We start from the raw sequence: 24,035 nt of genomic DNA, 5'->3' as shown, positions 1-24,035 counted from the left end.
GAAAAACAAAGACATGAAGATGAATAATAAACAGTGATGTCAGTTAATAGTGTTCTTTAACTATTTGATTAGTATATTGACCCATTTCTGTGGCCAGGTATGATGTTCATTTCCTGTTACAGGTGTTTCTAATGATCTAAAAATAAAGAAGCAACACACTTAACAAAAAAGCACAATACATGCCAGTCTCCACCCTGTGACTTCTGCTCCGTGACGGAGAATGCTGTTGAAGTTTTTCTCTGGCTTCTTGTCATGTGGCGGCGCTCCAGAGGAGCAGCCGTCACATGAACTGGTTTCCTGAACTTCAGAGGTTTCAGGAAGCTCAGACGAGTCTTGATGGAATTATGACTTGGCAGTGTGAGGAGTATTGCAGTATAATTACAGCTCTGAACAGACCTTGGCTCTGGTTATGTTGCTTTGATGGCTATAATTTAGATTGTACTAAGTAAAATAATTATGCTGCTGTGAGGAACATTGTCACCAGTATAGGGAGCCAGTAATAAACTAAGCTGTGAGGTGAGCTAGCTATAGAAGGGTGGCTGCAGTGCCCTTGAGCTTGGAACAATAAAGATGTTTAGAGGATGGGAGGAGACCGCCAACAATGGCAGGACCTTAGAGGAAGAGTAGATAAGCAGTACTATGTTATTAAGCTGTCTGCAGCTGTCTGCTACCAAGTTTTTAATCAGTAAAAGAAGAGGGAGGCGCTCTCAGTTGGTATGCAGATGTCTCTTTGCTTCCATTTGACATGAAAATCTAATTGAAGGAGGTTTTGGCTCAGTTTTAAAGAAGCACACAGACATTGATCTCACTGCTAGCAGTGAGTTTTCTCCCTCTCTGGATACCGTAGCAACGACAACAGACCGGAGGATAGGAGGAAGTAGTCCGTTTTTCTCAAAGGGGGTACTACTGCCCCTATGGGCAGTTTAGAGAACTGCAGGGGAGAGTTGAGATTTTTTCATGCTTAATTAATAATATCAGCTTTGCATAATTACTTTAATAATTATATTGAGTTAAATAATATCTGAATGAAAGATCTGAATGGATCACTTCTGAATCAACCTTCTGTGTGGAACATGTTTAAAACATCTGTATAAGAGTTTGTTACCAATTAGGGTTGATGTGACCGCATGCTAAAGAGCCAAATGTGTCTTTATGTGGGCCAGCAAACTATATGCCTCTCTCAAATTAACTATTTAAAATTTGCCCCTAAAGACTCACTGTTTCCCAAACTATTAACTATACTATTAGACTATAAACAACAGTACTAACTTCTATTGTCAGAGTAAGATACTGAAGTTTTGGGAGCAACACCTCATCACAACACCATCATCACTATAACCTCTTTTTGTGAGAATACGCTCCCATCCTCACAAGGTCAAGCTTAAAGGGTTATTTTTTTTTTACCTTCTCGTCTGCTTTGGCACAAAACCTCTTAATTAAACAAAATTATTTTAAACTATTAAATTGTCTCTATGGAAGTAGTCTGATTTTGACCTCTCACTCTCCCCCAGGTACCTTGAACCACCTGAAGGAGACGTTCACCCACACTCCCAGCTATGACATGAGCCCAGCCATGCTCAGCATGTTGATCAAGATGATGTTGGCTCAGACTCAGGAGTGTCTGTTTGAGAAGACGGCACTGCCGGGGATCAGAAACCAGTTCTCCTCCCTCATGAAGATGGCCCAGGAGGCTGCAAAGGTAAATAGCAGCACAGACGCACACAGAGTCCTCATGTGATACAGACTTCTGTCAGTGATCTCACCGACATGACTGCTTTTAATGTCCCCTCAGTAACTCTATCTTCCTCTTCCCGCAGGTCTCAGAAATCTACGACCAGGTCCACCAGTCCATGATCCAGACACCAATCAAAGACAACGTCCCATTTTTCTGGTCCACCATGTCACAAGTGAAAACCAACCACTACCGCTCCATGGCACACTACTTTGTAGCCTCAGCGCTCCTGGACCACCAGTGTAAGAAAACAGTTTCTATTCTCATAATTATTCATTAATTAGAAAGAATCTGGGAAAAAGAAAGATAATGTGACTGTAAAACTGCAACTGCTCTTAATTGTTCAAACTATGTTACGTAAGCATGCAAACAGTTTTTCTGCTTAGTTAGAGCATTACTGTTAAAGCAGGACTCCCTGTTATTTGCATGCCGCCTGCACTGCCTGCAACCGTCACAGTAGTTCAATTATCATCTGCAGTGGGAAAGTTGATGATTGATTTTTTTCCTTCTTTTTTTAAGAAAAAACTTCCCCAAGTAAATATGGGTTAACAAGTGGAGCTTATGTCAGTTTTATAGCCTCCGCTCGCGCTCCATCTGCTAACCTACAGTAAAAGTGTGTTAGTTAGTCTGACTGTTGACTGTTAAGGTGTAAAACAATCCTGTGCTCTGTGTTATGAGACTCTAAGTGGCTGAATTTGAACAGCCTGAAAAACCTGATCCTCCTCTCAGAGTCCTGTATGGTCCACTGGGTTAGTCATGTCAGATGGCTGGACTGAACCACAGCCAGCCACAAAGCTATTACATAACGGCTATTTAGAGACTCACACAGACAAACCATGGTAAAGAGAAGCTAAGTTTCCTGGAAAAGACAGAGTGAGAGAGTAGAAACGGGAGTGAAATTGAGTGGATGTTTGTAGACTTCAGGAGGATTACAGTCACGTAGGCGATTAATACCGTCCACATAATCAAGTGCGAGACAGACAGAGAGAGAGAGAGACAGAGAGAGAGAGAGAGACAGACAGAGAGAGAGAGAGAAAGACAGAGAGAGAGAGAGAGACAGACAGAGAGAGAGAAGGATGATTGAGAGTGAAAAAACCCTTCAGTCACGCTGTTTCTTTTTCAGTTCTTGGTGGTTTGTCTATAAATCTTATTTAGTTCCCAAGACGTCATTTTGTTGAAAAAATAAACACTTTATTTGTTTAAGTTTTGAAAGGGACATAATTCATATTTCCTGCACATTTTGCGCAGTTGTTGCACTCTTGTTTTCTCCATTCTCTTCCCTACAACACAATAACATCTGTAATCTAGGAGGAGATGAAACAAAAAATTGAGATGAAACAAAAAATTGAATAAATCAAAACACAGCAGATTATATGAAACTTTACAGTGGATTTTTCATAGTTTTACTCAGTGCTATCAAGGGGACAGTTCTCAATAGAGGAACAATGGAGCGAAGCAGCTTTTGAATTGGCAGCTCATTAACAGATTCCTGTGTAAATCAGCAGAATGGAGCAATTAACCACAGGACAGGAGAGAGAGAGAGGACTCTGCCCAGAAACAGGACAGAATGAAGAGCGCTGTTGTAAACACATTAACCACAAACACTGCAAATAAACGCTCTGTACTGTCTCCATGAAGCAGACTGGTCAGGGGGAAGTCTAGAAAGTTCTGATGGTCTAGATTTACCTTTGAAATCCAGTGAGATGAAGGAGAAGACGGCTTACAGGAGTGAGGAGGATTTGCATTTTAATGAGCTTGTTGCCGTTAAATCAGCGCAGATTGGTAATGCTTATATGAAAGAAAAGGTTCTACAATTATATTTTGTTTATCCAATTCATATATTTTAAAGAAGTATAAATCTGTGCTCAGTTTTATTTAAAGAACAAACAATATAAGAATAAAAAATGTTTTTCATACAATGCAAGCAATCGTGGCATCACCTCATGCACGTCATGTGATGCAGCCCAGCCCTGGTGGTAGACAAAGTTCTGTTTTTAATCAAACAATTATGAAGCCCTCATTTGAATACAGAGAAATGCACAATTAAATCAAGTGTCAAAATGCCAGTACTCAGTGCATATGTAGTATGATATCACCATAAAATAGAACTGATGGAAAGATTGATTCAACTATAGTTTTCCTACAGTTCAACGGGACGCTGGTTTCTGTTTTGATGATTTCTATTGATGTTGACTTTTTTATCATTCATTTCGATATTGACTCTCTTTAACATTAATTATTTTTGCTCGGTGTGTGTTCAGTGGGTCCCAGTGACGATGAGGACCAGCAGGAGAAGACCCTGTCACAGGTGTATGACCGCCTCCCTGAGGGACGCTCTCCTCTGGACATCCTGAAAAACAAAGATGAACGTGAGCGCATCGGTAAGAGCGAGCACAGAGGCTGCAGAAGATAGACTGCTATTAACACCAGACCTGAGTCCTAATGTTCATCTCTCTCCCTCTCCTCTTCTTTATTCTCCTCTTCACTTCTCCTCTTTCCATCCTTCCCTCAGGTAAAGCCCACATTCGTCGTGCCATCCTGGGTCACGAGGAGGCTCTGAGGATCTACGGTTTGTGTCACCACCTGAACAAGATGGACATCCTGCAGGACATTTTAAGAGCCAGTCACCAGCGCTCGCTCAACAAATCCAGTGAAAATGAGAGCGATGAAGAGTACACTGACTACACGGAGGCTCCGGACATCATCTGTGAGTCTTAAACATCACAACTAGTGAAAAATATCCTGTTCGAGTAAACATGAGAGAAGAAAACAGGATTTGAACAATAAAGTGAAGTTTATTTGCATTTTCATTAAGCGTCACTGAGGTGACGGTGGTTGACATGGATACTGACCAGTCACCTAAGTGTCACCACAACAAATACTTCAGTAACGACGCTAATGCCAAGCGGGGCCAACGTGTTAGTTACTGAGCTTTGTCTCTGTGGATACGGTTCATAAAAAGGCTGCTGTGTTGTGTACCACACCTGCTGCAAACACATGTGATAAGTGACATTTATTCCAGGTACAGATGATGTAATGTTTACACTGCTGACTCCCCGCCCGCCTCTCTGAAATGTGGCTGTGACTATAAACACTGAAGAATGACAGGATTGTTTTTCCTCTTTCTTTCCTCAGCTAAAACCGAGCACAAAGCAGAGATGGAGGTTCCTGCAGCCACAAAGGTGAAAGTCACAGACTTCTTCCAGAGGCTGGTATGTGGGTTACTAATATTTTTCCACTCACATTGCTGTTTATCTGTACATGATGGTTGGTTTACTCATTAAGTGACATAAAAACGACTCTGGATTTGTATTTTAGACCTTATCTTTTAAAACCCAGAGTGTTTTTTTGTTATTTCTGAATACAACCAACCAAGGCTGAGTCTCCAGGAAGCTTTGGCACATTTGGCTATTACAGATCCAAACTTTGATCTTGTTTGAGCCTCCTGGACTTTCATCCAAAGCAACAAAATCAAAAACTAACACTAACCATGAACAGAGGTGCTCTGATCTGGGGATCTTGGGATTGAAATCCTTCTACCCAGGGAAATCTGGCTAAGACAGAACACCAGTTATAGCCAGGCCTTAAACTTTTCCAAGTTGACTTGAACAGGATTTAGAGCAAATTAGGAGAGGACTGTTTTTTCCCTGCTCGGTTCAAACCTCAGAGCCTGGTGAGGAAATCATTTAGTGGAACAAAGAACTGCTGGAGCTCTGCTTTCGAATATTAAGTACGAGGACAGTTTATCCAGGGTGGCCTTGTACACAAGACTGCAGAAATAAAGCCGTCTGCAAAGACTGAGTGAAGGCCAGTCTACAACTTTGTAAAATGTAAAGTGATGAGTATGTGAGCCAGAGTTAGTTTTAATTTAAAGTGTAATGTGGTGCAAAGAATCAAAAAGTGGAGAGCACAAGAGGCAGCATGAATGACGACAACATCACCACAGTCAAAACCCTCTTTTCCTCTTATCCTCTGACACAGCCCGTATCGTACCATATCTTCTATTTAACACAGTAATTAAAAATAGTTTCAATTTTAATACAAGGACTGCAACAGGTGTAAGGAGTCTCTGTGACTAAATACCTGTCTGGCTCCAAAATCTAATCAAGCTCCTAATTAAGAGTCTCAGCACAAACTCTCAATACAATCATTACTGTTGTGACTGCCAGGGTTTTCTGGAGGAGAGATTTTCCCATCAGATTAGATGTTTATGAAAGGGAGACAAAGGAGTCAGCTTTTGCTGTCTAAAAAGCAAGATATGTTTGGATCAATTATGACCTTGACCTTAACCTCGTTACATTTCTGCTTTTTGCACCCTACTGGTAATCTTTACTTCTTTTATTTGTTCATTTTTTCCCACTGTATTTATTTATATCGTGCTTATTCCTATTCGGTGCTGCAACAGTTCCCTTTGGATGATTGCATTTCCATCTTACCTAAAATAAGTTGATGATGAAAAAAACCTTTGATGCAACCATAGTTGTGTCATGTGGTTATACTCACACTCACTCACTCACTCAAAAGGCTTTTGTGCCTTTCTAAGGGAAGTGCAACCTGACAAGAGTGCATGTCTGGAAAAAAGAAACATAAAACCTGGCAACCCAGAGGGGCAGGTGTAATACAGGTTGATTTATTATATGTTCTCTGGCCTCTTGACTTTAAAGCTTAAATATAATCAGACTTAAACCATGTTTAACAATGCTATTAGTGTGAAAGAAGTCATCATAATGCTTGATTTCCAGTTACACCCCAGGCTTCAACACAATCTATCAAACTCTTAAAGGACAAGAAAGTATGAGCCGGGTTAAATAACTAAAACCTGTAGCTGTATTGACCCGAACACTGTTTCCATCAGGGCCCTCTGTCAGTCTTCTCAGCCAAGCAGAGGTGGACGGCCCCACGAACACTACGACTCCGCCCAGAGGACAGAGACGTGGGCTTCACCCTGAAAGGAGAATCACCTGTGCAGGTGGTTTCACTGGACCCGCTCTGCCCAGCTGCTGTGAGTTTACCCATATACTGCATCTAGTCTGCATCCAGCCTTTTGTTTCAGTATGGTACAAAGATAAACTGAAATAAACTAGACAGAGGTAATCCATCACAGCTAACATCATCCTTTGGATTATAAGATCAACTTTATTGATCCCCAATTGGCGGACATTCACCTTTTTTTTTTAATTCAAATTGGTAAACTATGATGACCTACTGGGGGTCAAAGTTTACTCTCATATTAATGAACTGATGCGTCACCAGATGATTCTGTAGCTTCACACATGGCAGGACAGGGTTTCATTTCCAGGCTCTTACAAGAAGTTAACAAACTTTGTTTCTTAAAGCAGTGGGACATATGTCAGGGGCTGCGCTCGGTACTTTTCTCTGTCACACAAAAGCCAAGTGCATAATTTGCTCAGTAGTGTATCACTGCCAAAGGATTAAGAGCAATAACACAGGACCAACAAAGACCTGAAATTTGAGGCATGCTTGTGTTCTGATTATAGAATTTCAAAGTTCAAATGAAAGTAATTCTCAGCCTCAAAGAATGTGTGCACTCCCTCCCTCCCCCTCTGCAGCCACTCTGGCTACTAATTTAATTAAGAATCAGAAAGTATTTAGTCCCTGCAATCCTTTTAAGTCTGACAGCTCATTAAGTGGTGCTGACAAAGAGCAGACTCTTATTATGCCCTGCAGCCTACGCAGAGAAAGAGATTAGCAGAATTACACAAGTCAAACTAGGCCAAACTCTTCATAACTTTTAATACTGCATTCAAAAGGACTTATTCAGAAGCGACTGATTCTCCGGTGTTGTTGACCTCTGGTCAAGTTACCAGACAGAAACAGCTGAGCTCATGTAGATCAGACAGACTTCCCACAGCTATGAAATAAAGTGCTCTACATATACACTTTGACCTAGTGTTTTTGCCTGCTGTAAAAAGGATTTGTTTGGGCTCAACCTCAGTGTTTTCTCTGCTGATCCTGGCCACCTCCAGGATGTAGAAAGAAAGTAGGTGACCTGACTTGGTTGCCTCTCAAACAAACCTTCAGCTGTAAATATTGACTCTGTCTGCTGCAGTATGAGGACGTTTCTTTACCCTCCTTTTTAACCCCTGTTTTTCCTCATGTCTTTTCTGTCAGGCTAACGGTCTGAAAGAGGGCGACTACATCGTGGCTGTGGGGGACACGGACTGTAAATGGATGGGCGTGGGGGAGGTGATGCGGCTGCTGAAGGACGTGAACGAGGAGGGGATTGACATCCAGGTTATCAGCATGATGGACAGCAACCCTCAGATGGTACGCCATGCCCTCTTTACTGCCTATTGTCTGTGACAAAAGTCACACATCTGGTTTAGTTGATTGCCAAATAGGGACAGAGAATAGGTCTTTGTATCAGGTGACAAAACAACACAGGTAGAGGTTCAGATTTTCCTGCCAAGGTAATTTACAGTTTGAAGGTACAGTTTCCCATGAAAAGTAGATCTTTGAATATGATCTTAATGTGGTGTGTAAACAGATATTCATTCCATATCCAGAGATTAACCTGGAAAATTTACAGCAGAGGAGTTTGTAGCCTTTAGATTGTGTATGAAAAGTGTGAGTGTGTATAAAGCCTTAATGTTTAGACAAATTGCAAAATTAATGATGAATGAAAACCTTAAGTTTTAGGACATCCACCCAGGTGAAGAGGATAAGCAATGTCTCGCAAAAAGCAATCCCATTTGTGTCAAATACTTATGGATTCAATTCTATAAGTTATGAGGAGTTGGCTGACTGCATCATATTGTATATTGTGGAATAATCTGCTGCAATTAGATCATCAGCTACATCATTAGCTTCTTTTAAATCCTCCTTTAATACTTTCTTTCATAGGAAGGGATTCATGAGTGTATTTAAGATTTGTGATCCATGAAAATGGCTTTACGTTTGTTGAACCCAGATATTGATTGAAACAGTCCTGTGTCAACAGCAGCTCTTTTCTCAAACAAACACTGTCTGCCTCTTTGCACTGAGTCTAACTGTTTCTCTCTCTCTCCCCAGCCTACAAAGAGTGCCACCTTCTGTGGAAACCTGCCCAAGACCTACTCCATGATCTGTCTGGCCCATGACGACGACGAGAAGAAGTCGCGCAAAGTGACCAAGAAGTCGTCCTTCATCAGCTGGGGCCTGAAGAACAAGCTGAAGAGTGCCAGCACGCTCAGCCTCCCCACCGCTGATCACTCGGGTGCTCTTCCCTGGAACAAACCCTGCCAAACCTTCCCCAGTTCCAGCTCCTACAACAACGACAGCGGGCTCTACTGAGCTGGCTGCAGGCTGTAGACTGTCTGCAGGCATCATGCGGTACGCAGATTAAGCCTAGTATGGCTGCATAGTGTACTGTGTTGTGTACCCATACTGGACCTGCGTGGCTATGGTACAGTACCAGTGCCCTTTGGCACTCTGAGCAGTAGTGCATGTAGCTGTTATGTCACCAGTGTAATGATAACATTGCAATCAGCTACCTTGAAAAGTGGCTGTGCCAAATACTGTGTATATGCAGGTGCCTTTGTTGGTACATGGGCACCTTTTTAGCACAGTTCAGTAAAGTGGATTGCACACAAAACAATAACGAAAGACATTGTGTACCATGCCAGTATGCCTACAGCCATAGACTGTATACAAGAGGTTGAAGTATCCACCATGACACAGCTATTTGTCTGTGAAATTCCCTTCTAAAGCCACAAATTTGGCTTTCTGACGGTCGCCATCTTGGTATTTTGGAGTCAGAAGTGACCATAATTGGAAGAGATTGCTCCATCTCTATCCTGGTTGACAGGTCCTGTGGTAGCAATTGGTCAGTGACACGTAGCCACGACCTAAAACACTCATTAATCCATAAACTCGTTGAGAAAACAATTTCTGACTTAGGCCCTACTTCTTAGTAGGTTTATTATCTGGTTTTATACAACAAGACTTATTTCTGCAACCAGTGGAGTCGCCCCCTGCTGGCAATCAGAAGAATGCAAGTTTGAGGCACTTCAGCATTGGCCTCACTATTCAAAATCAAGAGGTTACATCCACCTCTTTTATACAGTCTATTAGTACAGCACAGCACAACTGCACTGTGGGAGAACACCACCAGTTATCATTCCAGTCTCTGTATATATAAATACACAGCACTGAGACAAGCTAAAATATCATCTCAGTAGGTTTTCTTGAAGAAACGCTCCAGACGAATTGTTGGACAAAAACAAAGTTGTACAAACACACCCAGAGTTGGGTACTACTCTACTGCAAAGGGGGTAATTTTACTGTGGCTTAAACAGTCCCTTGTTAGCTCCATTGTGTACTGAAGTAGCTGTGCACTGTGCAGTTACGTCCTCTGTGTATTACATGTCTGTTTCATACTGTCTATACAAAGGTTTCTGTCATTGCTATGATATTTGTTGCTATCAGTGGATACTGATCAACTTTGGGGTTTGCTGTACATATATTTTCTAAACAGATATGTAGATGATATGAACCTTGTTGCAGTATGTTAGACAGTGAGGGAAACCATTTGTTTTTTGATGAATGCAATGTTCAATAAGCTGCTAAAAATCATACATATTTACCTTAGTTATGTATTAATGTCACTTTTTTATTTGTCAGACAGCCTTTGAGGATCATTGCTGGGACACAGTGTAAATGGAAATATTGGTGTTTTAGGTTTGCTTATTGTTCCAGTTATGCCTCAGACCAAAATGCCTCCATGTCCCTGATACACCTGGATGTACATCCACCATCCTGACTCGTGTTACCCTGTTCCGGCCCTCTTTTGCTCTCAGTTTGTACATTTGTCAGAGGAGCACGCGCTGTGTCTCTGTTAATGTGAATCTTAATGTAGTTAAAGGTTGTTTTGTCTCCAGAAGGGAAGAATGTGGACGGACCAGCCGCATCCGGACAGCCGGTCACCCAACAGTGACTCCGATCAAAGTCCACAGTCAGGTTTCTGCTCTTAGTCTGAACTCTAGTCACATACCACATTTAACTGACACTTTGCAGTGTTGGACTATCTCTTTATCTACAAAGTAGATTATATACATTTGATAATCAAATTATTTATGAAATGAAAAAAATACACTCAAAAATATATATATTTACTTGTAAAGTTGTAGGTTTTCTTGTGAATGGTCAAGTTGTGAACTTTTGCACGTTGGATTTCTTGGTTGGTTTCTTGGAGGAATGTATTTTACTAGCCTTGCTTAATCCTTTGGTGAAGATATTTACTGGTACATTTTGTCTTTGTTAAGATATTCTAAAATATAAATGTTTTTAAACGGTAACACTGAGAAGATGTAACACTCTTTAATGTCTCTGTTTACCTGATATAGTGTCTTAAGTGCCATGTATGCTAATAATGAAGGAAAATATCACAAAGTGTGTAACACAAATGTGCGTAATGATTAATATTGATGAGTGCTAAGAGAGGCATTTGTACATACACAGATTATGCTGTAACAGATCTTTCCATGCATCTTACAGTGCATAGGGATCCTAAATACTGTGTATATGCAGAGGGTTATGGTACCTGTTATTCTTAATGTTTTAAGTTGCCTCTGCTTATTCCTGTGTACTTTGCTGCATAGCAACTTTGGTATGAATGCATTTTTTTGTCATGTAAAACTCAAATCTCAATAAAAGAGGGGACAAAACACACTTCTGGATTTATTTAAGTTTGTTTTTGTGCTTCTATATGTCTCAAAAGTTTGAAGCAGCAGGTTGGGAATGGGTGGATTAAAGTTTTAACCAGAGCCGTCAGTGAGTCAACACACATTAAGTCAACACCAATGAGTTTTTAACTGTGTGAGTCTGGCTTTGCATCACATGACATGCTAGATTAATAGGTGGATCTTATGACAAATTGTGTTATTCCTGTCTGTGCTCTTAAAACCTCAGTTCTGTGATTGATTTCAGGAAATATAGGAGAGTTTAAAATGTAGCCCCTGCACTCTTGTCTTTGTTTTGCAGCCAGCGTATATAAAACAAAGTTGACTGAATGTGAAAAGACATTTGAAGGGTCAGCAATGTGATGTGTGTGTATGCTTGAAAAGGTATGAATGAAATGCTATCCTAGGAGTGTACATTGTCTGCTTGATAAATATCTAATATACAGCCCATCTGGGGTGTAACTACAGTAAAGCTAAACTGAAAAAACTTCAGGTAGCATACAATGATGCAGTTAGGTACCAAAGGGGGACGAGTGCAAGCATTACGTTTCTATCTAATCATTTTCCAACCTTCGATGCCGTGCTTAGAAATTAATGTTCAAATTTATGAGTCCATTATCTGAGTCTAATACTTAATCATGACGGCACTATGTCAACCCACACTAAGTGACACAAGGTGTTTTTCTTACTTCTGGAAACATTGGAAAAATTGTCTTTATGTGTTTTAAATCACAGTTGTAAACTGTAATTATTTCATACTTTTATCATTGTCTATTTTTATTATATTGTGCTTCTTATGTTGATTTGGACTTATGTCCATATCAGCATAGAAACTTTAATGAACTGTAGTCAATGTATTCTTGTCTTTATCCCTCTGTTGTTGTCTTTGTCTTTTATTTTATGTGTTTTGACCTATGTGTCTGAAATAAAGAAATAATATAATATAATATAATGTGTTACTGAAAGACAGAAAGAAAGAAAGAGTAGGCGACATTAAATCATGACATGGAACAACGTCGCCCCCTGGTGGCTTGGCAGTTGGTCGGTAAGGACCTCGTTGTTAGGGGAACTATATCTGTCGCTGATTGGCTTCTTCCTACATATTCAGCCAATCAGCACTACTTTTGTAGCCAGGTGTCTTCTTGTGGTGAAGCGTCTAGTTACGAGGAACCTACAAGCAGCCAGCCTGTTGAATAGAGTTAGCTTGGCAATTTCGCTTTATAATTTCAGGGTAAAACAGACAGATCAGCTGAATTACAATGCAGCGAACAGGGGGTCTTTTCAAATGCTTTTTGACCGGAAGAATACTCGGGTAACGAGTCAAGTTGTTTGCTTGAACTGAAACAATAACTAGTGGAGCAAGCTTGACACTATGTTAAAATTCAGCTTCAGGAGGGAGAAAGACCAGGAGTTTGTAAGTTTTGCTTCTTTTTAATTAGATAAACCTTATATCTAGCTAACGAAACGATAGCTTAGCGATAGGTTATATTAACATAGTTGCCATTGAAAACACGGTAGTTAATTTACTTTGGTTAGTCTGCGTATGATGGTTAGGCTAACTCAACGTCTGGTTTGTTACGTGCTTTCGTTTTGTGGTGTGCGTGATGTTCATTTTATTGATTCAAGTTAAAACTTCCAGTAAGTTTTGGAATGTATTGTCCACTACACCTCTGCTGTAATGTGGAAGAAAGACAGTTAAAGTATAACCGACGTCTTGATACCTGACTTAATGTGTTCAATCTGCAGTAACAGTGGGGTTTCCAGTAGAAAAAGGCCACTGCTTCAACAGACACCTATAGTGCATATTGTAGCCTCTTTGTTTTTCCTTAGTTTTATGTCAATTTATTTCATAAAGTGATGTGGGCATCCCTCAACCTTTATCATAGGACCAGCATCGTATGTTTTATGTCTTTATGATGCTAACCTTCTCCCTAACCTTCCTCTATGATTTGTGTAGAGACATATAGCTCCTGGTTTGATCCCTGCTGCCTCCATAGCTCCCAAGCCCGCTGTGCCTCGTACCCCGCCCCCTCGCAGCCCAAACCCCTCACCTGAGAGACCCAGGTATCCTCTCCATCACCTCCAACATCCATCAACCTTTCATTTGCTGTGTTTCCCCTGACACTTTGAAAACAACTATTTGTAGTGGTTTAGCCTGCAGCTGTTTGAGAGTTTTATTGTGAAGTGAGCTTATTATCCACATTTTGATATATTCACATCATCATTTGCAGAGGTGTTGTTGCAGGGTTTGTGTGCAGCTGCTAAAGCAATTCAAAAGTATTAACAGCTTCTCATCGCTTACAATGCTTCGTCTTTCAGGGATAATGTTTTGGGCAGCTGATGGACAATACTTTCTTCACAAATAACCTTTTGTTATTGTCTCTTATTCTCTAATCCTCATCATATGTTAGAAATAATACACTATGACTTGGAATGTTGATGTTATAAGCAGCTCGAGTTTATTATTGTGATGGAGTTTCTGTCTCTCCTTCATACAGATCGGCCTTGGCAGCAGCTATCTTGTCTTCTTCCCTCACTGGACAGACATGGGCCATCCCCCCTGTACGGCTTAGATCTTACTCTGAGAGTGACCGCTCAGAGTCCTTAATATCCGAACTAAACAACAGCACAGCACTTTACACCAGGTAAACTCCCCCCAGCATTATCACAAGCTTTGCGACAAATGATTCTAACTACACGAGGTGGCTCCAAGTTTTAGCCTGAGCTGGGGCTGTACTTCCAAATTGGAGCCAAATTGCTCCACATTGTTCCTACTTTTAGGAAGATCAACATTACCTTGTTTTGCTCTCTCAAATCAGAAATTCTGGGATCGTAACTGGGATTTACAAGATCAAACTGTGTCTGTAAAATGTGTGAAAGTAACTGAAAACTAAAATTCTATAGGCTTTTCCATGCTTGTTTCTTCAGTGAATCCTCTAGAGTGTGCTGTCTTACTATTAGAATAATAAAAATCGGTGAAATCTGTTGTTATGTCTCTGGTCTTCCACATTTTTAAAATCAGTAATGAATTGAAAATACTCACATCCCAGGTTGTCAGATACCAACGCTTTGTCACAAACTTTGTCTGCGTTTTATACACACGCACGCACGCACGCACACACACACAGATTGAAGTGACTGTTTTCCTCCTGTTTAACGCGTGGTTAACATTAAACTGTCTATTAATCGTGAAGAAGCTTTCCTCCACTGTTACTTTAAAATATCACTGTCCTTCCTTCTTTAGAGACAGATGGTCAGAAGATTTGGCCAGCCGGCCGCGCCTGTCCTCTCCTGAACACTCAGAGGAGGAGCTGGAAGACAAGGAAGAGGAGGTGGAGGAAGAAGAGGACAGGGAGGAACATGTTTACCAAACTCTGGACAGACAGGAGAATTGTTCTATCACTGAACCTGTTTATGCTTTGCCACTAAAACCTAAGGTGAGATTCTACAGGACACTCATTGATATGTGTTAGCATGTTTTAAAAGAGTATATTGGTGGTTTTAATCTTCCTAAAAAAACAAATATCATCAATGAACGTTTAGCAAACTACCTAACTACAGCTTGCTTAATTAGAGGAATGAGACTTTTGACAGATTTTGAAATGTAAAAGCTCGAAAAGCACATGTGTAACTTAATTGTATCCTTGCAGACAGAGACATGGATAGTGTCTTTCTCGATTGCGTGTGTTCAGGAAGGATATTCTCTCTTAAATATTTATATTCTTGGGTTACTTTATGATTTTTCTGTAGCTAATATACCCGTCTGATCCACTGGGAGGCACAGTTGTACAGGTATTGTGTATCTATTGAGTCTTAAGCCTTTTTGACTTATCATGCAGTGTTGAGCTATCCTTTCAATGTCTCTGAATCACTATTTATACCTATTGTTCCTCTGTAGCAAAGCATTCGTACTAACCTGCTCACATTACCTTATTTCTGCAATATTTGCCTCTGATGCTTCATCAGTACAGCGGGTTAAAATTGGATCGTATTTAAACCCTCTGAGTCGTGTTTAAAACTGAATCTGTGAATGTTAGTCACTGACTGGGACACACATCTAAAGAGTCCTTTCTCATATACTCTTTGTATATTTTTATTCATGTTCTTTTCCTGTGTGCCGCTACATGGGTCGCTTACCTTTTAATTGTCCCAATGGGCTCTATTTCCACCTCTCACTAGTCTTTCCAGTCTAGCTGCCTGATGTAGTTTCAATAGCTGAACACAATTAAGCAACAGTCAGAGGAACATGATGTTTCTTTTCCTTGTTCCAATAATCTGCAGATAGTGTAGTGGCCAGTGTAGTGGAACAGAATGATGTACCCCCGCACATTTATCAGCTACCTTCCTCATCATGAGTTAGTGTGAGAAATTCACTACACTGACAAATACACTCAGTTGCCAGTTTATAAGGCCCACCTGCCTAAAACTAAGAGGTGTTTGTATTATTATGTCAACCCTATATATCAGTGAGACAGCTACAGTTTAACATCACCAAAAACTGCAGCCTCCAAAACATCCATACAGTTGAATCATGACTTGCATTTATTTACTTGTATAAGATTTATTTATTGCATTAGTTATAGCTAAGTGTACCTAATAAAGTGGCATCTTTAGCATTCATGATTTGGATGTTAAATGACTATATTAAGTTATAAAGAAGCTGACATACTTCAGTCTCCCACGGTTATGTATTTAATTTCTCCTTCTTTCTTGCTCTTTAGTTTCAGCTGTGAATCCTCTACACACTGAACTGTGACTCGTTCACATCGATTTACTGGTTCTCTGAAGATTCTCAACAATACACGCACTGACAAGATCTTATTGTTCGCACATTGACAATGACTGTGAGTGCAGTGGTCTATTAAATAGCCTTGCACAAAGAGAGATTCAGGCTGCTGGTCTTTGGAAAGCGTTTTGAAAAAGACCTGCTGAGATTACATGTCGTTCTGCCTGTCTGTCTTCCAGAGCAGTGCACCCCAGCAGACTCAGATGGCTGGAGGAAGAGCGCCTTCTCCAGGTACTGACTTCACACTAATGAGGATGACTAAGGACTAAGGATGGACATTAGTATGCACACAAAGCACACATGTGTATGAACACAGTAGAAACTGACTCATAATGTGTCAGTAGTGGCAAAATGAGCACACTTTTAAGTAGGAAGAAAAGGCTAAGCATAGAGTGATTTATCAATCCAATGTAACGTGGCCTAATGACACACTATATTGAACTGTTAGCTCACTTTAAAGCACAAACAGACTACTTCAGTTGTCAGAACAAATACTGTAGATGTGCAATGAGCCTTTTTTATTTTTTATGATAGTTATATTATGATTACCACTATGTTTATGAGCATTATTTGTATTATTGTTAATTTGAGTATTTACTAGTCCGAATGTGAATCTCAGACAAGCAAATACTCTAATTTACTGTAATACTATTCATGTTGTGAGTTTTCAGTGCTTACCCAGAATGTAGGAACATGGCCTGTACAGAATGAAGCCATCAAAATAGAACTACCTTGTGTAGGTTTATTAACATTATTCATATGTTTCTGTCCCCAGAAACTAGTAAAATATTATTTGCATATGTTTAACGTTTCTTAAAGCTGTTGTGAGGAACTTTAGGTTTGTGTTGGCTTTGGCGCCCCCTGTGGACAAAGCCAGTCTGTCTCTTGGCTGATTTTGTCCTGTACATGCTGAAGTGATGATTTTTAACAACAAATCTCATCCTGCTTTCTTTAACAGTCATATGTATCACTCACTTTAAAGTTTTGCCCTGGAAAATCTAAACAAAGGCAGCGTGCAGTTAATTGCTTCGTCTGGCACCTACCCCCCCCACCCGCCGGCTGTTTCAGGCAGAAATAATCAGTCTTGTCGCTGATGGTCTGGTTTGCTTTTGCAGGACATATAGAGTAATCAGAATGAATTTCATAACCAGAAAATAAGTCCTCAGAGGAGCTTTAAGTGTAAGGGTCTCTCAGTTTACATACTACAGATGCATTAGACACATTTTAGCTGATAATCCTGCTGGTTTAACCACTGATGTAAAGGGGAGCTGGTAAGATTAACTTTAACAGGCAATATTGTGTTGGATGTAAATATTACTGCATTCCATGAAGTCGTTGAAACACTTACAATTATACTTTTTTTTTTCTTTTTTTTTTCACAATTATACATTAAGAATTATACATTTTTAATTGCATAAATGTACAAAAAATATCTGAGACACATGCAGCAACACATCTTACACATAGGTACATAGGTAAACATATTGCTGTTTAGAGGAGGAGTAATATAAAGAGAGACAAGGAGAAGGACTTTTCCCTCATACAGTAAAAGGGAAAGAATGGTGAGACACTTATATGCACCACATATGAGTCCCCAGCCTTTAGCGAAGAAAGAAGAAAGAGCTCTTATTCAACAAACGCTCATTTCATAACAGCCATAATGTCGACTTACATCATTAGAGCTAAACGGAGAACCTCATTACAGTTGTTATTACTGGAGAAGGCTTCAGGCTTTAGGTGGTGCCAAATTAAAATCTTTTATGTGTCCCTAAAAGGCTCCTACCTTTATCACTAAAATGCTGCATAAAGGCTGGCTGCGTTCAAAGTAACATATTTAACAGGAGAGTCACATTTAAGGAACAATATGCAGCTCATGGTGAAAATGGGTTATGTAACAGAGCACGCAGGACCCAGTGCTACTTCTACAATTGTGTTCATATTCTGAGGTCTTTATTCTTCTTAGATTTAATCGAGGAAACCAGTGTCCAGACACCTGAAGCCAGCTGTGATTCTTCTAAGAAGAAAGCCTCTTTTAAAAAGAGCCCTGTACGTCAGACAGAAGATGTGCCTGAGAGATGTAAGTCCTAAAGAAGCCAGCCGTGTGTCTGCCTTTTTAGGAAAAAGAATAAATTGTATTTCCACCTTTTGTTCTATTTATAATAAATAGTTAATGTGCTGCCATTGAAATTATTTTCCTTCCCTATTTCAGCCATGCTACCCATCCTAAGCACCGACCATCCCAGCCAAACCAGCAATGCCAAAAGCCCCAAACACCCCTCCCAGCGGTCTCCAGAGCCCAGCAAAGCATATCATGACGTGCAGAGGCAGGCAGAGAAGAGGATGGTGGATGATCAAAAGCTTCTGGAGGAGAGACTGCAGCGGCTGGAACAGGAGATCAGTCACAGCCAAGCCTCCTTGAACCGGAGGTCATCTGCAGGTAGGGTGGAGGAGAAACTGGAGACATACAGAGGAACAGATCATAGACAGAAAAGATGATCAATAAAGTAGAAGAAAAGGGGAAAAGATGTGAAGGAAATGAGAAAAGTCGAGAGGGAAAGAAGCAGTGAGTCACAAAAGGTGGCTCGGTTGGTCAAATGAATCATCTGCTAATCAGAAGATCCACTGTTGAGTCTCAGCTCCGTCAAAGTGTCCAGGGACGTGATACTGAACCACATCAGTGAATGAATGTTTGTGACCGGGTTGAAAAGCATGTTGTGTAAAGCGCTTTGAGTGTCGTACAAGCACAGAAAGGGAGGGAGTTATGAAAACGTTACATGAAAAGGACAAACTCAAAAATAACTCAAAGTGAGGGAAAATTGGCGGCTTGATGGGGGCAGGTTGGCTTGGTGGTTACAGGGTCTGGCCTCCTGATGGGCAGCAAGCAGCAGCACGGAAAAGTACTGGAGCGCTTCTGTAATTTTCTACCAGTGATTATGTTCGCTATATTGTACCTCAAGGGTGAAATTCTGTTTTCCTCTCCTCTCTGAGGTTCAGGGTCGGTCTGCAGAACACAAGAGGAGTCAAACCATGTTGAACAAAGACCTCATTAGGCCCTCAGCCATTTAGTAATGACTTTACATTTGCCTGCCAACACCTGCCGAAATGATATGAAAGAAGAAAATTAGATTAGTTTAGAAGAAGAAGAGAAACTTTATTAATCCTGGAGGGGAAATTCAATGTTTTCACTCTTATTATTACAAACATGCTACACACACATAGGCCAGAAATACACACACGCACAAACAGGCTTCTATGGACATGCACTAATGGAGAGATGTCAGAGTGAGGGGGCTGCACATGGACATGCGCCCCGAGCAGTGGGGGATTAGGTGCCTTGCTCAAGGGCAGTGCTCAGGAAATGACACAGCACCTCTCCAGCCCCAATTCCCATGCTTGGTCTGTACCGGGACTTGAACCGGCCACCCTCCGGTTCCCAAGCCCCGGTCCCTACGGACTGAGCTACCGTCTACCCAAATCCAGACAGAAACCTCACCAGTGAGCCTAAACTTAGGTTGAACTGAGGAAGCCTTCCATTGGTTGAATCAAACGTGGCTTCTGATCCCTGTGCCCTGTGAATGCTTGTTCTTCTCTCTTGGCCAGTGTAACTGAGCGGCACATGAACCTTTGTCCCTTTCAGTCAGTCAGAGCACTGAAGCCTCACCTCGCTGTGATGTGATGCCTATTATCTCAAACCCTCACTGCACTCAGACTCAGAGCTGAGTGGATCACTCTTTGAGTGTCAAGTCAGACGGTAGTGTTACATTATGGTCCATATTGTTGGTTGTTTATTAATCAGATCTAGACCTGCTTTAAAATGTATTGGGTTCTTAATTGGCTCATGCCTTCCACTCAAGTAAGTAGAAGTAGCTTTAGTAGTACTAGTTTTTTCAATAATCATGCTGCAACGGAAAAATAACTTCCTTGGTTCAGTGAGAAGAAGCATCTTGCATTCAGTGCCAGTTGTATATCTGTCAGTGTTATAACCAGCTCTTTCTCTTGAGATATTGAAATGTGGACATACACACTCAGAGATGACTTCCTTTTTAGTTAGATTTCACCACTCCTGCCTTTTGCCAGCAATGACATTGGCACCTTTTACAAGCCTTAAAACAGCGAGAGATTTAAGGTTTATTTTAAAAGAAAAAGACGGCCGCACAATCATTGAATTTACAGCAGGGATGTACCAGAGGACGTCTCTCTCTATTGCTGTTGTACTGTATATTGTGAAGCCACTAAGCCCTTTATTTTGACACTTCTTGTTTTTGAGATTTATACATTGTTCTTGTGCATGAACTATTATTGTATTCTGAATAACAGCATAATTGAATGTCTCTAAAATATTTATACCCTGATATTCTGTGCTGACAGGCAGCCAAGCAGAGCTACACAATCTGAGGCACCACGCTCAGGAGCTGGTGGATGAAAATGACGCCCTCAAACTGACAGTTCACCGCCTAAATGTGGAGCTGAGCTGCTACCAAACCCGCTTCAGACCTTTGTCCAAACAGGAGGTATGACAAGCTGCAAGATAACACCTGCTGTCTGAGTAGTACCTCATCTTGTTTGACTCTTGGTTCGGATTATCATGAGCATTTTTTTGTGGAAACACATTCATGACTCCTAATCCAAATCAAGAATTGCTAAGATTGAATGAGACCTCCTGTAACCTGGTCGTAGAACCCATGTGATAGTTATGCCCTCCTTGCTTACAGAGAATTCTATTAGAGGGCTGATGTAACTAGTATAAGAAAGCTTCTCAATGTCAGGAAAATGCACCAGAAAAAGTCTTGTTGCCAAATTTAAATATAAATACCTGTTTTCATTTAATTCTGGCAGCTAGAATTGTTATGAAAGGAGCAATTCGGCCCGGAAAGAAGCCACTGTCAGTCAGAGCTGGTGTTCTCTGTAATCGATAGAAGCAATAATATTTGAAATTGGCGCCATAGATGTGGAGAAAGTTATTCAAACAGCTTGTGGTTTCGCCCATTCTACATTCCTACAACACCCAGTGTGCATTGCGCCCCTTCCTCTGAAAGGAACGGCCCAGCTGCATTGATCGCTGCAGGCAATGGCTACAGAATTCGAAATACGACGAGAATATACCGGTGGATCGTCTAAAAAATCTTCAGGTCTGCAGTCTACATTTCAAACCTGACGATTTTGAATGAGACATGACATCGGAGGCGGCCGTCCTAGATTGAGGAAGTGTAGTTTAGCAAGCTCCCTGGCCTCTTTCCAGGGCCCAATGGAGAAGCGGATAGTGTCCTCCAAAGGCACAGAGGGAAATTGATTTTTTTTCCTATCATAACGGCATTAGCTCCCCATAATAGCATGATAGGACTGAGGTTGAAAATCGGCGAACTGGCCCTTTAATAATGTCCCCATAAGTTCTGTTCACCGCCCCTTAGTTTGATTTAATACTATTTTAAAAATAATATATTCCCAGTTCGTTGCCTTATTTTTTAAAGCTTAAGCATGAAACCACATTTCTTTGTAACAAAGCCTTTCAGATAGAAATCTGCCTTTGATCCAGAGCCCTGCTGCGTTAAACAAGGTTTCTCTCTGTCTGTCCTTCTGTCTGCTTTGTTGCACTAAATGAGTATCGTGTTCCTGCTCACGGCTGTCTGTCCACCTTGGGTTGTGTGTTCGACACGGCAGACGAAAGCTGGCCTTTGGTTTTAATCATGGCTACCTCATGCTGTGTCCTCACACGCAGAGATGTTTCTGCTGTAGCTGTGCGTCCTCATTACTGACAGCTTTAGTGTGGCCTGTGAGAGAAAGACATGAAAGAAGAGATTAGACAGTAGCGTTGTGCTGCAATAAGATCAAGGATTAGCAACTTGGTTTAATTAGCCAAGCTGAATATAACTTTGTCTACTTTGTCTAAAGGTTCTTTGGTATTTAATATATTATAACGGAGCCTATACAAGCCCCTATACCCAAGAAGCAGCTCATCTAATTGCCTTGAGTTGTTTCAGATCTGGTGTAGCGCTATAATAATATGCTATTAATGCTCTGCTACACCTTAATCCTCTGGTCACATCATTTTATATATAAACATCAAGAGAGGAGAAGCATATAAAGCTGTCATAATGACTATGGTATACACTAACTCTATTTTCTGTCTCTATATTGTCTCAGAGCTCCAGAATCAGCGGCTTACCTAAAACAGGCTCTCCTCCTCCCTGGCTGGTCAGTATTCTTATATTGCTGTGCACTACATTATTAAGCATAGCACAACAGTAGGCTTAGCTTATGACTGGTTTACCTGTTTTATAGAGCAGGCTAGTTTTGTATGTAATCAATGTAATCTTAAAGAGTAACTGCATCCGCAGGTCTGACCATAACTCAAACGCACAATTTTGAGAACTGCTCATAGTGGGCGAGGGGCTGAGAGGGGGTGGGTGTGTCCAGCAGCTCAGTGACATGCCCTCCCCCAGTGTTGCCAACTTAGCAACTTTCTCGCTAGATTTAGCGACTTTTCAGACCCTCTTGGCGACTTTATTTCTAAAAAGCGACTAGCGACACATTTTGTGACATTTTCAGACCAGTGAAATATATTATATTGTAATTAATTCACATGTATGCTGCTCAGAGTAATCGCAGTTCACGGCTCCTCTGCCAACAGCGCAGAGTTGCTCTCTGTCCTCTCTCCTCTTGTCCCATACGCAGCAGCACTGCGCAGGCAGTCAGGGGCGGGCGGGGCTGGCCTGGTGGCAGCAGCAAGGAACAGTGGCTAATCGGGCAGCCTGCTCGCCACAGCAGTGGGAGTTTGTGATTGACAGGCGTTAACATTCTTTTTTTAAATATAAATTTCATGACGTAGTTTAGTCTCAAACAGTCGCCTCTACGTCACCATCAGCTGGCAAGGTCCAGGGCTGATCTAAAACCATAGATGGATTGTTTGAGCCATTTCCAACCCATGAAATGCAGATTTTTATAAATGTGGTAAGAATTGTCAAAATAAAACAGCAGCTGTGTGCAGAGGTGCAGGTGTGTTGGGGAAATGAAGGGGAGCAAAGTGATCAGATTAAAGTAGCTGAATTAAGACTTAATAAGGTGAAGAAGAGAGTGCAGTTAAAGTGTGGAAGTAAGGTGTAACCTTCTAGAAACAGGGTAATCCAGACTGAGTAAGTCTACATGTGATGTGGTGCTTCTCACAAAAATCTTTAATTCATTACAAAGCCTGAAATTAATTCAATTAATTCATTTAATCACCTGACAGCACTGAAAATTATACCTGCTGAGTCTGCTGACAAGCTGCTGGTATGACAGACTGGTATGAGGTTCAAACGAACATTGCAAAAAGAACCCTCAGATTTCCTTAAGGGCAGATTCAAGGGGTCAAAGCTGCAATAATTACATGCATAAGCACCACATTGAGTGAATGTGACTGCTTTGGTCATGGGTTTCAATTCTTTTTTGTAATGCAACACCTGAAAGTAAAATTATTATGAGATGGGGAAACCTGGAAAAAAATCTGTGGGCTAATTTGTGTTAGTTTAGGGTTCGTTGAAAATGTTTGACAACCACTGTGGTAGCTAATTTGGATTATTTCCATTTTCTGTAGCTTGACATGAAGCATTTATCTCCTCTGCTGCTGGCGTATGAAGACAGGATGAACGAGAAAGATGCACTTCTACAAATCACTGAGGTAAAGTGTGAGACATTCTGTGCATGTGCAGAAGGGTCTTATTTCCTCAGTCATCTGTCGTCTCATCACTCATGGGAATGTGCCATGGGCTGTGAGACAGGCAGCAGACTGCAAATGAGCTGTCTATATTTGAAATGCATGGGATCAAAAACCTGCAATACCATTTGGTGGACAAATTACTTT

At 41.0% G+C, this 24,035-nt stretch overlaps 2 protein-coding genes across 3 annotated transcripts in view; both read left to right on the top strand.

Annotated features, from left to right (window-relative positions):
- The window catches only part of rhpn2 (rhophilin, Rho GTPase binding protein 2), a 32,900-nt gene extending 21,499 nt beyond the window's left edge, over positions 1-11,401 (top strand). Inside the window, exons 8-15 of one of the 2 annotated variants that reach the window (XM_069660773.1) lie at positions 1,512-1,699; positions 1,818-1,974; positions 3,994-4,113; positions 4,245-4,439; positions 4,868-4,914; positions 6,588-6,734; positions 7,865-8,020; positions 8,765-11,401. In XM_069660773.1, the coding sequence (XP_069516874.1) occupies positions 1,512-1,699; positions 1,818-1,974; positions 3,994-4,113; positions 4,245-4,439; positions 4,868-4,914; positions 6,588-6,734; positions 7,865-8,020; positions 8,765-9,025 (1,271 nt within the window). In that variant the 3' untranslated portion in view covers positions 9,026-11,401. Of the gene's footprint in view, positions 1-1,511; positions 1,700-1,817; positions 1,975-3,993; positions 4,114-4,244; positions 4,440-4,867; positions 4,945-6,587; positions 6,735-7,864; positions 8,021-8,764 lie in introns of both variants that reach the window. The other variant, XM_069660765.1, reaches the window with a different exon arrangement.
- A 1,351-nt stretch (positions 11,402-12,752) lies between these two features.
- The window catches only part of cep89 (centrosomal protein 89), a 64,913-nt gene continuing 53,630 nt past the window's right edge, over positions 12,753-24,035 (top strand). The window contains exons 1-10 of the mRNA XM_069661091.1: positions 12,753-12,826; positions 13,370-13,476; positions 13,911-14,057; positions 14,657-14,849; positions 16,378-16,429; positions 18,162-18,275; positions 18,408-18,635; positions 20,567-20,709; positions 22,340-22,390; positions 23,769-23,852. Coding sequence (XP_069517192.1) covers positions 12,785-12,826; positions 13,370-13,476; positions 13,911-14,057; positions 14,657-14,849; positions 16,378-16,429; positions 18,162-18,275; positions 18,408-18,635; positions 20,567-20,709; positions 22,340-22,390; positions 23,769-23,852 — 1,161 coding nt within the window. The 5' untranslated portion in view covers positions 12,753-12,784. The remainder of the gene's footprint in view (positions 12,827-13,369; positions 13,477-13,910; positions 14,058-14,656; positions 14,850-16,377; positions 16,430-18,161; positions 18,276-18,407; positions 18,636-20,566; positions 20,710-22,339; positions 22,391-23,768; positions 23,853-24,035) is intronic.

This window comes from Semicossyphus pulcher, unplaced genomic scaffold, assembly GCF_022749685.1.
Source record: "Semicossyphus pulcher isolate SPU_LCO1_2020_fin unplaced genomic scaffold, fSemPul1.0.p SCAF_1, whole genome shotgun sequence".
NCBI classification, from domain to species: domain Eukaryota; kingdom Metazoa; phylum Chordata; class Actinopteri; order Labriformes; family Labridae; genus Semicossyphus; species Semicossyphus pulcher.
Note: the sequence above shows the minus strand (reverse complement) of the source record. Positions and strands in the feature narration are given on the sequence as shown.